We start from the raw sequence: 15,349 nt of genomic DNA, 5'->3' as shown, positions 1-15,349 counted from the left end.
GGTTCACCACACTCAAGCAAATCTGAGAGGATCCGTGATAACCCCTATGGCGGCCATTTGCTTTCCTCAAACTTTAGGCCACGGCTCCACTATCAGTATTTTTTCTCAGGAGTGGGAGCCAAAACCAGGAGTGGGTGATAAATGCAGAATTGGTGACTTGTTTCTATTATACCTTTTCTCTGATTGTTCCTCACCTGGTTTTGGCTCCCACTCCTGAGAAAAAATACTGACCAAATACTGATAGCGGCTTTAGAATGAGAGAATGCACGGATAACGATCTCTGATTGAAACTTAAAGGAGTTTTCCCCAAGAACAAAAGTTCATTTTAATCAATGGCTGTGTCTGACCGTGTACTGAACACGGTCTGAACATACCACATCTCCTGGGCAGGGAAGAAGCAAATGACTATACAGATATTACAGCAGGGGGATCGCAGAGGATTCATTTTGTGAGGTAAACATTTTTTAAAAACAGACAGTGAAATATTTTACCTCAAAATGAATTTTACAAAATGAATCCTCTGTGATCCCCTGCTGTAATGTCTGTATACTCTTTTGCTTCCTCCCCTGCCCAGGAGCTGTGGTATGATCAGACCATGTTCAGTTCAAGGTCTGAAAGCCATTGATTTTAATGAACTTTTGTTTGTGAGAAAACCCCTTTAATGCTGTCTTTACAATCAGTGTTTTCAATACAAAAATGGCACACATCAGAAATGCCCAAGTGGCCCCTGAAAACACGCAATCAAGTGCATTTCTTCACTCAATAGTATCGGCCTCCCCTTCACTGACAGTGCGCACAGCACCGGCCTCTTAAATACTGAGTGTCGTTGTTTGCAATAAGCAGAAACTGGCAGTAGAAATGCAATAATGGAAAATGGAGCCATGTGAAAATCGGAAGGTTGAAGTCAGCAATGTAAACACAGGCCGGAGCCTGCTCAGAGTTGCTAGGCAACCAGGGTAGAGCCCGGCTTCCTGCAATACACTGAAGACAGATATACAGTAGCTCTTTACCAAGTGCAGAACAAGAGAACAGCACAACACCGAGGCCTCATGTATCAATGTGTCGTGAGGCAATTGCATCTTATGGTCGCTATTCATACTGCCGGTTTATGTTTTTTGTGTTCATTGACAGACTAAGACTGCAATATCAATCATGAGCAGCACTGTACATGGCGTGTAGCATCTACATGTAACACTTAAATAACACGCTGGGTGTATGTTCTCTCTCCTCCTGATCTCCAAAACATTATTTTCTCCATGGAGGACATATGACTTAGACCACGTGCACACGTTGAGTATTTGTAAGCCAAGACCAGGAGTGGAACAGTCAGAGGATAGAAACACGTCACCACTTTTGTATTTTTTTACCCATTACTGGTTTTGGCTTACAAAAACTGAGGTAAAAAACTCAAAATACTGCATGTGGGAACGTGGCCTTAGAAAGCTGGATGTCTATGCACAGAAGTCGGTGGATGCCACCATAGCAACCCCAGAGAAAGCACACAACTGACATCGGTGCAGAGGTTAGCAGACAGAACAGCAGCAGAAAATCCTGTGATTGTCAATGCATAAAAGAGCACAAACTATAAAAACTACCATCTTGGTGGGTTTAGGTGTCAAAATCTGTACACTATGAACTTTATAATACTATGTTTCATTAGAAAAACGCTTCATAGAAATATTCACAGGTGAGTGCCAGTATAGCCAAGACTCTTGTGGTAAAGGTCTAGCGAGCAGTACAAATAATTAAAAAGCACCATCTTTTCAGATGCCTCTGCTGCTAAATGTTACATTATATACCCAGATTTAAACGAATGGCTATTCATGTGTTGCATGGACATGCTGGTTCCTTCTTCTATGGCAGAGATGTCAAACTCAAACACACAGTGGACCAAAATTAAAAACTTGGACAAAGTCGTGGGCCAACCAGTATACAGGATAATGGGCCCCACATATAGTCCTCCATACAGAATAATGGGCCCCACACATAGTCCTCCATACAGAATAATGGGCCCCACACATAGTCCTCCATACAGAATAATGGGCCCCACACATTGTCCTCCATACAGAATAATGGGCCCCACACATAGTCCTCCACACAGCATTACGGTCTCCACATAGTCCTCCACACAGCATTACGGTCTCCACATAGTTCTCCATAGAGTATAATGGGCCCCAATTAGTTCACCACACAGAATAATGTGCCCCACATATGGGTGGTGGTTCTGGTGTCACGGGCCAAATAAAACCACCCTGCAGGCCAGATTTGGCCCACGGGCCAGAGTTTGACATGTGTGCTCTATGGCGTGGTGGCACTTTGAGACATCAGTCCTGTCTACTAGTGTCTCTTCTCAGTGCATTGCTGGCTAGGCACAAACCAGTCTAACTCTTCTTGCAGTACATTATATGTCTAAAAATATATTAAAAAAAATTCCTGTCATAAAGATTCCAGATTGCTCGTTTTACTGAGAGACATCGGGCATTTAAACATCCCCAATCCTTTGTTCCCCCAGAATAAAGCTGCCAGGTGTCAAGAAGCATTTCGCCGCTCTACATGCACTCTTGGCAGGTAAATTCAGGGAAAATGAATAAGAATTAAAGATCAATCAAAAAATTCAGAGACGTTGGAGATCAACCATGCAACTATCTAACGTACAATTAAGTTTAATTATTACCTTGACATCTTGCTCGAGGGTACTGAGGAGTTCACTATCCACCTGTCCTGTCTGTGCCACCCGTAGTCCTCTGCGCTCGGCTTTCTTCAGCCTGTACTGCAGGATTCGGCAGGTTTTGTGTACTTGCTCCAGCTGCTGCCTGAGTTCCTGAAGCTGATAGACATCTTCTTCCATGTAGACATCCCTCATTTCCAGCATCTCTGATCTCAGCTCTTCAATCTCATCCTGCATGAACAACAAAAAGGTTACATATAATATTTTCAATTAAATCGAAATGTTAATATCGGTAGGCATCAAGGGACTGCTTAGTGTAGAGAAATAATTCTGATGAGCTAATAGTACCAATGCGGGGGCATTTATGCATATAGCATTTATGCATACTTTATCGAAGTGCCATAATTTAGCAAAGTGCCCTGGCAGTTAGAAAATGGCATTGCTAATATTCATCTTTCTTCTCTTCTTACAGGTATATATTTTTCACTGCTTGTGTGATCTGTCCTGAAAACTGCATTATATCTCCATGCAATGCTCTGCAGCCTATCAATTTCTGGTATATATTTTTCACTGCTTGTGTGATCTGTCCTGAAAACTGCATTATATCTCCATGCAATGCTCTGCAGCCTATCAATTTCTGGTATATATTTTTCACTGCTTGTGTGATCTGTCCTGAAAACTGCATTATATCTCCATGCAATGCTCTGCAGCCTATCAATTTCTGGTATATATTTTTTCACTCCTCTAGCTTTTTTATTCCATGATACTTAAAGGTCATCACACTTACTTTCAGGCTATGTGCCCACGTTGCGGACCTGAAGCATATTTTTTACGCTTCTCCCTGGCGGGAAAATCGCATGCGGATATTACATGCGGTTTTCCCGCCAGGTAGAAGCGTTTGTGAGGCGTCTTTGCATGCATTTCCGCATGCGGGTTATCAAGCACTTCTCCAAGCATCACTTGGAAAAGTGCTTGACAACTTGTTCAGAATGGTAAAAAATAAAAAAATAAACTTTATACTCACCTTCTGATGCATTCTCTGCCCCGTCCGGAGTCTTGAGCGGCTCATGCTGTTGTGTGCAGGACCTGCGGTGACGTCATTGAGTCATGTGGTGGGTCACATGACTCAATGACGTGGCAGGTCCTTCAGACAACAGCGCGACGGAGGGAAAACATCATAAGATAAGTATAAACTTTAATTTTATTCTTTTTTTTACAGGTTCTTTGGTACCCAGGTCTGGATGAGAGTCTCCTCTCCTCCAGACTTGGGTACCATCCGCACATTGATTCCGCTGCGCTTCCGCAAAATTAATGAACATGCTGCGGATTTTTGACTGCAGCATATACGCTGCGGAAAAATCCGCAGCATGGGCATTGACATTGCGGAATGCCATTGGGGACCATGGGGTGCGGATCTACATGCGTTTTTCAAGCGTTTACGCTGCGGAAATTCCGCAGCATATACGCTTGAAAAATGCTACGTGGGCACACAGCCTAAGAGTTTATGATCCATGCCGAGTTTACTAGTCTGTTTTTTTTTTTTTTCCCTGCACTTTATGGTCTCCTGTTGTCTTTTAAGCTAGTGATTGATTGTTAATGAGTTAAATCTGTGCAGATCTAAGCAGATACGTCCCTATATATTGAGACTTAGTTAAGGGGAGGCATTTATGCGGGGGCATTTATGCATATAGCATTTATGCATACTTTATCGAAGTGCCATAATTTAGCAAAGTGCCCTGGCAGTTAGATATGGCAGTTGGACAGGGCAGGAGACAGGTAAGACATGCAAGACAATTAAAAAAACTTGCTTCCAGGTCATCTTTTTGGCAAACAGTATTCACCATTTGTATCTGTGCCATTTATACTCTGGTTGCTACAATCATCCACATTCACCGTTCTCCCACAAATGCGGCACACTTCATCCATATTAACCCCTCACTCCTCTCTTCTCCTATGTACAGTTGTCATGCTCTCTTCACAATGTTATACCACGCAGATCCATTCATTCCCACCATACAACGCAGGAAACGCTCTCACAAATCACTCAATCATCTGCTCACTCTCTGTATCTTCCTTCTATTAGTCGCAGGTGATATTTCTCCCAACCCAGGACCCTCCAGTAATAATAACACTAACTCTTTCCCTGTTACATTCAGAAACCCTGCTAATCTCATTAATATTCCCTGCATATCTTCTGTCTCATTCAACTGTGCCCTTTGGAATGCACGCTCAGCTTGTAATAAACTCTCTTACATCCATGACTTTTTCCTCTCTAATTCCCTCAACCTTCTGGCTCTCACTGAAACCTGGATCCAGCAGTCGGACACCACCGCCGCTGCAGCTCTCTCCTATGGTGGCCTACATTTCTCTCATACCCCGCGACCTGACAACAGATCAGGTGGAGGTGTTGGTCTGCTTCTTTCAACAAAATGTACTTTTCAGGTTATCCCCCCTGTACCCTCCCTTATCTTCCCGTCCTTTGAGGCCCACACAGTCAGACTCTACCGGCCCTTCTCCCTGCGAGTGGCGGTTGTCTATCGCCCCCCAGGTCCCCCCCGTCAATTCCTGGATCACTTTGCTGCCTGGCTTACAAATTTTCTATCCTGCGACATCCCCACGATAATCATGGGAGACTTTAACATCCCAATTGGCGATCCTCTTTCCCCATCTGCCACGCATCTTTTATCATTAACCTCCTCCTTCGGCCTTTCACAGCTTGCTAATTCTCCTACACATGAGGACGGGAACACATTGGACCTGATCTTCTCCCGGCTTTGCTCAGTACATGACTTTACTAACTCTCCCCTTCCACTCTCTGACCATAATCTTCTTTCATTCTCTGTCAAGAACTGTGACTCTACTCAAGACACTCCCACCGTCCACACTTATAGAAATTTACGCGCCATTAACACCCAGAAATTTATAAAAAGGTTGCAATCATCATTGGCCCCAATCTCCTCCCTCTCATGTCCCGAATCTGCATTGAAGCATTATAACAAAATAATGCTATGCGCCCTGGATGAAGCCGCACCTCCTACACAAAGAACAATTCGGCATAGACGGCGACAACCCTGGCACACGCCTCAAACACGTCTTCTCCAGAGGTACTCCAGGTGCGCTGAACGGCTGTGGAGAAAATCAAATCTGCCCGAAGATTTCCTCCACTATAAATTTATGCTGAAAACATATAACTCTGCCCTTCACCTCTCCAAACAAACCTACTTTAACAACCTCATCATCTCACTTTCCAATAATCCTAAACGACTCTTTGACACGTTTCATTCTCTCCTCAATCAAACAGCACAGGCCCCGACCACCGACCTCAGCGCTGACGATCTGGCTAACTATTTCAAAGAAAAAATTGACCATATCCGACAGGAAATTTTCTCCCAATCCCCAAATGTTATGCATGCTCCCCCCCACCACATTGTATCTTGCTCATTTTCTGACTTCGAACCAGTCACGGAAGATGAAGTGATCAGGCTCCTTGCATCTTCTCGCCCTACCACCTGCACTAGCGACCCTATTCCCTCACATCTCCTTCAGTCCCTTGCTCCAGCTGTCACCTCTCACCTAACTAAAATTTTCAACCTTTCCCTCTCATCTGGTATCTTTCCCTCTTCTTTTAAACACGCCAGCATACAACCATTACTTAAAAAACCATCCCTCGACCAGAACTGCACGGCCAACTACAGACCTGTTTCCAATCTTCCCTTTATCTCTAAACTCCTGGAACGCCTGGTCCACTCCCGTCTAATCCGCTATCTCTCAGACAACTCTCTTCTTGACCCTTTACAATCTGGTTTCCGCTCTTTACATTCTACTGAAACTGCCCTCACTAAAGTCTCTAATGATCTACTAACAGCTAAATCTAATGGTCACTACTCCCTGCTGATTCTCCTGGATCTCTCTGCAGCATTTGACACTGTGGATCATCAGCTCCTCCTCACTATGCTCCGCACTATTGGCCTCAAGGACACTGTTCTCTCCTGGTTCTCCTCTTAACTCTCGGACCGCTCCTTCTCTGTGTCTTTTGCCGGCTCCTCCTCCTCCCTACTTCCTCTTACTGTCGGGGTTCCTCAAGGATCAGTCCTAGGCCCCCTTCTTTTCTCCTTATACACCGCTCCTATTGGACAAACAATCAGTAGATTCGGTTTTCAGTACCATCTCTATGCTGATGACACCCAATTATACACCTCTGCTCCGGACATCACCCCTGCATTACTACAAAAGACCAGTGATTGTCTTTCTGCTGTGTCTAACATTATGTCCTCCCTCTACCTAAAACTGAATCTGTCAAAAACTGAACTACTCGTCTTTCCTCCCTCCATTAATCTACCTGTGCCCGATATTGCCATCTCCGTTTGTGGCTCAACCATTACTCCCCAGCTACAAGCCCGCTGTCTTGGGGTCATTTTTGATTCAGATCTTTCTTTCACTCCTCACATCAAATCACTCGCTCGTTCATGTCATCTACACCTCAAAAACACCTCAAGAATCAGGACTTTTCTCACCTTTGACTCGGCAAAAACTCTTACTGTCGCTCTTATTCATTCTCGTCTTGACTATTGCAACGCTCTACTAATCGGTCTCCCTCTTACTAAACTCTCCCCTCTCCAATCCGTCCTGAACGCAGCAGCCAGGATCATATTCCTCGCCAACCGCTACTCAGATGCCTCTTCCCTGTGCCAGTCATTGCATTGGTTGCCCATCCAATATAGAGTTCGTTTTAAACTTATCATGCTTACCCACAAAGCGCTCCATGCTTCAGTACCCCCCTACATCTCCTCCCTTGTCTCAGTCTACCACCCTACACGTGCCCTCCGTTCTGCAAATGACTTGAAACTAAAATCCTCCATAATCCCAACTTCCCACTCTCGTCTCCAAGATTTCTCGCGTGCTGCGCCAATTCTCTGGAATGCACTACCCAGGACAGTTCGATTAATTCCCAATACCCACAGTTTCAAGCGAACCCTAAAAACACATTTCTTTAGACTGGCGTATCACCTGAACACACTCTGTCCATCCCAGCTTTCCCCCATATTAAAATCTTCTTCAACTTCGGGTTCAAACCAACCATGCACATAAAAGCCTCTGTCAGGACTGCACACATACTGGCTGGCGACCAGTCCATGTATTATTATTTATCCTATTCAGTATATCAAGGCTGCATTATACAATATATGTACTTTTTACCTTTTGTGTCTCCCCCACTTCCTCATAGACTGTAAGCTCGCGAGCAGGGCCCTCACTCCGTTCGATATGAGATATGCTTATTCTGTATTGTCTGTATAAGTCCCCCCTAAAATTTGTAAAGTGCTGCGGAATATGTTGGCGCTATAAAAATAAACTATTATTATTATTATTTTCCTGGTGGCATGTCAAGTGACGATGGGGAAAATTCAAAAAAAAAAAACACCCACATAAATAATGTTCACATTAATATAAAATCCAAAGTATTGAAAATGCAAGCTATTTTAGAAAAATGTGAATGTAACTCATATCTAGTATTACTGCACATTCGCATTTTAGTGATTGGGGCTGAGCTGCAATACAAGACACAGCCCGTAGACCAGGGATTAATAACAGTTTCCGGTCTGAGGGCCACGACGTCAGCTTGAACTTATTTCAAGGGGTGAAGTAAAACTTGAGGCAAAACTACAATTAGAGCCATTTATGGCATATTCAGAGAATACAGCATAAATCTATGATTGGATGGAAAAGTGGTAGTGGCACCTATCAGGACAATGAACGTCTGCTCCAGATAGAAAGATCATGCACACAAGCAGCTCCATCTATTGCAGTATATGCGAGTTGCAGAAATAGCCAATTGCTTCACTATTCTCATAAAACTACTAAATGAAGATAGCCGCACTCCACGTGGCCACCGCTTTATCTCATCTACTCACACTGGGGTGGCATGCTGGGGTAGTACACCAGATTATGCCAATATGCTGGGATCCTCGAATCAGCCACCCAGTGCATCATTATTACTGATGCATCACAGATCCTGCCTATTGCTATATCTCTTGTATCTGCCATGAAACATGCATGCAGAAAGCAGACATGGACAAGCATGTCTTTCACCAGATGTTTGAGGACTCCACAGAATAGCATTGTGAGCCACACGTGGTCACGTGATGAAGGTTGTGCTGTGTTTTCTGGGGGGAAATTATTCCTAATCCAGAACAAATTCTTTAAAAGGAACTGTCCCATGATCTTTGGCAGATGCGCTCCACTCCCCAGCCTCAAGGCTTACTGCTTGACTGACAGTTTGGACCAGCAGCATCATTGCGCCGCTGCCGAGAACTGTGCACTCACAATGCTGCAATATAATATCACTTTGCCTCTGCTACATCGTAGAAACAAAGTGGCACTCAAGCTGGCCGGTATCGGAAGCCAACAATGGCAGCAGGCTGATTATTATTACAGTATTTACAAGCTCTATTGGAAAGAGCTTGTAAGCACAGCACATTCATGGCTAGATACTAGTAGTAGCAGGCAAGGAGCCATAAAAGATTATAAAGTGTGTTCTTGAAGACAACGAGGAATTTTAACAAGTAAATTGCAAAGTTGCTAGTTTTTCCCAAACACTTTACAATATTACCCACGTAAGAAAATGGAAATAAACTTTAATGCTAAGTTTTCAAATGTTAGTGAGAGCAAGTAATTCCTGACTACATTTATGAAAACTGGCACAGAGAAAAACAAAAGGTGTTGCCGAAACCAAGAGCTCAGACACCATTTCCCAGCTTTATGGTACAGGTCAGAATGAGGAATAAACCACAGATAAGATCACCACTGGTTATAAGCCCTAGCCATCACTCGTATGCTCTCTGGTGCCCATGACAAATCCACCCCCTGACAGGCCTGTGTCCAGGACAAGTCCACTTCAATCAAGCAGATTATTTGGGGCAGCATTTATTCAATCCATTTGATAAATGGATCAGAAAATTAGATAAAAAAAAAAAAAGATGGAAGCAAGCATGGCAGAAGATAGATGCTTTTCAGGTATGAACAAAAAAACAAAACTGTAAACTAGTTCTGAATGTCTGTATATAAGACAACTGTACTTCAGTAATCACACAACTTGAACACATTGCGCTTGGCATTACCATGTCTGTTGGCGAGCCATATCCCCGAGCACCTGAACTCTATACAGCACCATGATCAAACACAAAGAGATTAACGTCTAGGGTCAGGAAGGGGCTCTTCACGCATGGCAGAGTAGGAGCAAGAAAAGGAGAAGTGACAGCTTGAGAGGAGGCCCAGGCAGCTGTCCTACGCAGGCCGACAGCCCCTCACCTCCCGGACAGGGACGCTCTTTTTATTGTGGATTTGGCATCACACTAAAATTGTTGAATACGCTATTAATAATTCAAAGGAAAGTAACATGTCCAATCTGCCTGACACGTCCACTGCCCGTTCCCTCTGTAGTCATCAACTCTTCATTACATAAGGCACAGGGAGGAGACCGCGCTATGATGGGCTCACTAAATGGATACTTATTTCCTAAAAGTCACTGGCAGCAAACATGGTTACACCCAATGATCAAAATGAAAAAGAAGAGACGAGTGACAAATTGTTGCTGTCACTGCAAGCTCTACATGGATAGAATATATAGGTTTTAATCCTTTACAAGAAAGTACTATTCCGAAGCATCTTCTCTTATAACTCTGCATTGTGCTGTTCCTCTGTTAGGCCGCTTACAAATTTATAAGTATACTGACAATAGGCCATTATTATTAATTTTTTTCCCTGTCTGCAGAGAGTGTACAGGGACAAAGTTGACAGAGGAAGGAAAGGGTAACACCCAGAAGTCAATTTATTCACATTTCTAGGAGGAATAACTAAAGAACACAGCGCTAAGAAAAGATAACGGGTATACCTGTAATGATGATCTGGAACTAATGCAGAATCTGTGGTGGCACTGTACAGAGGCGCCTGGATTTGGTCGGTTAGTCAAAACTCAAACACACAGAGGGCCAAAATTAAAAACTTGGACAAAGTCGTGGGCCAACCAGTGTATAGAATAATGGGTCTCACATAGTCCTCCATACAGAATAATGGGCCCCACATAGAGGTGGGAGTTCTGATGCTGCGGGCCAGATTTGGCCCATGGGCCAGCGTTTAACATGTATGGTCTATAGGATATCTTACGCCCCAATAGGACAAATGAAAAGGTGTTTTTCTAAAGGTGATGTTGTACCAATATTTTGGAGACGTTAACACATGCATAATCCACACATACTAGGAATATTGAGGCTTTGTATGGAATGTAGAGAAGACGTGACTATTCCCAAGTGCGGCCTTCACTTTGTAGCATCACGCTCCCCACCATCCTGCCGCCTGATGGCTACTGGCAGCACTAACATATACAGATAATATCCTGCATAGTTTCTCAACAAATCTGATCATGGATGAAGCTTATATGAAAGCATGTCAAAACTTGAGGTGGAGAAATGTGAGGATATCTACTTGGGTCAATGGGCACGCGTTCCAAAGGCAGATGGTGCAATTTTCCAAAGCAGACATAATAACCAGGAGAAACCTAGGTTTAAGACTAACTGCAGCAAAGAATTACTCACGTTACTCCAGTTATTACTGGTAAGCTCTTCATTCATACAGCACATTGATTTCCCTGTAATATTAAAATTGTGTCTGGACTGCATAGTCAGCATATGATTATTCATGCCCCAAAAGCTCACATTATCTAATGCCATACAAATGCATGGCACAACTGTATCCAACCATACATGTCCCCCATTCATTGAGAACCCTTATCCACAGTGTACAGCACTCCTCCTATGGCTACAAATGGCACTTTCTGCTGACATTTGTACAAGTGAAATTGCATAGTTATAGAAAATGTATAGGTTCCCTACTGTGAATATCTATTTCATATAACAATGAGTTAAACCACATAAGGGCTTGTTCATACACTGGATTTTTTCAGTGTTGGGGGTGGGGGACACACTCAGAAACACGCATATTTTACACAGTGTTTTTCCTGCCAGCATTCTGATTTTTGCTGCAGAAAAATCTGCAAATACTCAATGTGTGCACATATTTGGCATCAGAAAGAAGATTCATTGGCCATACTATATTTATCCTTCAGGAAAATGTAGCGTTTAATATCTGCAGACCATTCTAATTAAATGGTCAGACCTACAATCAAAGGTTAACATTAATCCATTGGATAGGGGTTAACTTGCTGATCGCTTAGGGTCAGACTGAAGGGAACCCCAAACATTCTGAAATTGGGGTTCTGCAGCCTTGTCTTGAGCAGAGCAGGGGTGCACATGAATGGTCTCAGAAGCATTTGTCATTGGGACTGCTGGAGAAAGCAGAGCACTGTACTTGGCCATTTCTGGCAGTCCCATTGACAATGAATGGAGTAGAGGCTGATCATGTGCACAGCCGCTTCATTCAAGACAGGGTTCCACAACCCCATTCTCTGGGCTCCAGATCTCCAATATTGGGATTGTGAGGGTCCCACAAATCAGCCTCTCACCAAATTATCCCTTATACAATGGAAGATAATTTGCATTTTTTTTAAATAATCCTTTAAAAGCTTAACCCTTAGACCCCCCATGTCATAGGCCTCTCAATTAATCAAATCAGACTTTCAGCTTTGCACTGAGGGGCAAATAACCAGAAACAAGCAACTGCAATTGGAGTTCCTGTTTTAGCTTTTTATCCCATGTCATGTGACAAGGCTTGTTAAAAGGGTCAATATTGACTATTAGAATTGCTACATCCCGTAGATGACACTGGAGGTCCATTCCCCTTTATCTAAGGCTAATTTCCATATTTAAATTCGAAGAGGAGGATTGCGTGGCCTAAATCTTATACCAGTTTGGCGCCCTCCACAAGGAGAAACGTTCCCCTTAAGACCCACTTAATAGCTTAACGTAATGCAGAGTAAGCAGCCCCTCTTTGTATCACTAAGAGGGGTCTCTGATTAATGCACCCCCTTATTAGTCATATATGTCTTATAGGACATGACTTACTTATATATAACCTGTATCCCCAATGTAAATTTCAATCTGGGTTTTATATGAACCCTGTCTGCATTGCATAAAGAAGCATCTTAGAGATGTAGGGGTGGTGGGGCTGATTGTGTGTTGCTGGACCACCAAGGAGAATCTGAAATTACACATACACTTCCCATTGTATCCCATAAAATGTACAGGAGATGTGGTATATTACACCATATCTCCATACAAAAGCAATATCACTGCAAAGTCTAAACTAATAATCTCATTGACTTCCCAAAAAAGGAGACGGCAAAGAATGATCACCTCCCCGAACACCATGAGAGCTAAAAACAAGACTTCATGCCTTAGATCTCGAGAATTAATAGAACAGTTCAAAGACTGACAAGAAAAATGCTGAGCACCACAAATACAGGAAAAATGCATTCCCCCATGTCTAACTAGCATAAGAGGAAAGAGGAGGGCATGATGGAAGCTTTCAAGTACATGAAATCATTATACAAAGCTCAGGAAGGAAGCGTGATTGCTAGAAGGAGCTGTAGAACAAGAGGTCATGTGCAGAGAGCAGAAGGTGGGATACTCCACTGTTTATTTACATTCAGCAATATATGGAAGAGGATGACAAAGACGGATAGTGGCCCATAGGCAAAATATAGGAACCCACAGGGCCTAATAGGAACCCTGCGTCACTACAGGATATGTGCCCACGTTGCAGAAAATTTCTGCAAGTCCTCTCCCGGAAAAAAGCATGCGGAATTCCGCACGCGTTTATTGCGCGTTTTCCACATGCGGAATTGCCTTGCGTTTTTTAATGCATTGCACAAAGGCAATTCCGCTTGCGGAAACGCAAAATTAATGGACATGCTGCGGATTTTTGAGCGCAGCATAAACGCTGTGGAAAAATCCACAGCATGTGCATAGAACATGCGGAATCCTCTTGGGGACCATGGGGAGCGGATTACCATGCGTTTCACACGCGTATACGCTGCGGAAATTCCGCAGCATATACGCTTGAAAAACGCTACGTGGGCACGCAGCCTCAGCTACAGGCTCAGAGTACCAGGCAGCTCTTCTACACTCATTTTTAATAAATACTTGAATTCCCAATAAACTAACAATTTTGGATCATCTTATCTTCTAAATCTGTGTTGTTCCTCAGTTATTCCTCCTGACAGCTGTGTGTCACCATTATCCCCACAAAGTGACACCCTTCCCTCCCACCAACTTCCCAGTTGTCCATTTACTTATACATTTCTAGGAGGAATAAAAGAGGAACGGCACATTATAAAGTTCTAAAAAGAAGGAAAAAAAAAAAAGGATCCTTCACATTGTTATATAGTCGGGAATCTAAACATTTACTGAAAGAGTACCTATCATTTACTTTCTTATTAATATGATAAGTACTACCTAACATGTCCTGCAGATTAGTGAAGGTTTGGGACCCGCTACCATTTTTTTTTTTCTTGAAAAAAGGAAAAATGCTCTAAAACTTGTCAAGCAATAGCGCTTAGCTCCTGCCTAGGAGAGCCTCCAAGGAGTGCAGAGCGGAGCCCAGGCATCACAGATTTCCTATTGAGCCCCCCGTCAGTGCTCTTGGTGCAAGTTTGGTAGCTACCTGGCTCCTCCGGTAACACAAACTGTACAGGTGCCCGGAGAAACCAAATCCCAACACACAATCTCTTATGCCCTTTTTATACACCATACACTAGGGAACATTGGTATTAGCATTATCACCATCACAATGCTTTCCTGGGGCTTTATGACGTCCATGTCCCTCAATTGTCAGTAGACTAATTAAGCAGGAATAAGAGTGCCTGTCACGGTAAACCAGTGCCCACCTGCCCTGTGTATACACTGTACACAGACAGTCAGGCACAAAATGGCAGTGTGTGCCTACAGAAACCTCTGGACAGAAGATGCTTCTTACAAGACACCGCTATATAAACCTACTTTCCACAAGTATCTTAACCCAATATGTCACGCTCAAGACAAAGCCCCATCCACTCCATCGTGTAAATCTCAGGAATAGATATTTATACATTACACTTAGAATTACTGGCGTTTCCGGGTGACTTCATGGAACTATGAGCAAGACACAGAGGGACTGTGTGAGAGTTTCGGGTCACACGCTGTCCCAAGCTCCAGAAGTCATCTGGAAGCAATTATGGCAGAAAGCACCAAGTGTGGGGGGGGGGGGGGGCATCCTGTGTGTGGTGTCTGTATATAGAAGGTGATCCAATCCCAGAGCACAGGGCAGATGAATGGACAGTTTTGAAAGTAAGCAGTGAAAAATTAACACAAGACTGAAACAAAAAGGGCAGGTAATCCTGGAGAGGAAGCGTTATCCGACACGTCCAACGTAACCATAGACCTGCAAGCTACAGATGTAACGGCCAAATCAGAAGCAGGATGAAGAAGTGGTGATTAAATGGCACAATAATATACCTATAGGCCCATTAACTGAGTCCTTTCTGGCCATTTTTATTTATTTTTTAAAAGGGGTTGAGCACCTAATGTGAATGTTTGCCCCCGTCAAAATAAAAACACCTATACTCCCCTCCTGCGCTGTTCCAGCGGTGTCAACACTCATTCTCCCGCGGCTCATATGAGGTTGTTATATCACGTGAGCCCTGCACCCAATCAACTTTGGCGTCAGTCCCCGCCATAGGACATATAAGTAGTC

The 15,349-nt window shown here is 43.5% G+C and overlaps 1 protein-coding gene across 4 annotated transcripts in view; it reads right to left on the bottom strand.

The window, feature by feature from the left end:
- The window catches only part of MTCL2 (microtubule crosslinking factor 2), a 94,330-nt gene that overhangs the window by 75,009 nt on the left and 3,972 nt on the right, over window positions 1-15,349 (bottom strand). For all 4 annotated transcript variants that reach the window (XM_073683678.1, XM_073683679.1, XM_073683681.1 and 1 more), the window contains exon 2: window positions 2,675-2,899. In XM_073683678.1, coding sequence (XP_073539779.1) covers window positions 2,675-2,899 — 225 coding nt within the window. The remainder of the gene's footprint in view (window positions 1-2,674; window positions 2,900-15,349) is intronic.

The sequence above is a fragment of the Phyllobates terribilis genome, unplaced genomic scaffold (genome assembly GCF_046119375.1).
Source record: "Phyllobates terribilis strain yellow unplaced genomic scaffold, ASM4611937v1 Scaffold_5__5_contigs__length_657084704, whole genome shotgun sequence".
Classification (NCBI taxonomy): domain Eukaryota; kingdom Metazoa; phylum Chordata; class Amphibia; order Anura; family Dendrobatidae; genus Phyllobates; species Phyllobates terribilis.
The sequence above is the reverse complement of the archived record's forward strand: the minus strand, read 5'-3'. Positions and strand labels throughout refer to the sequence as shown.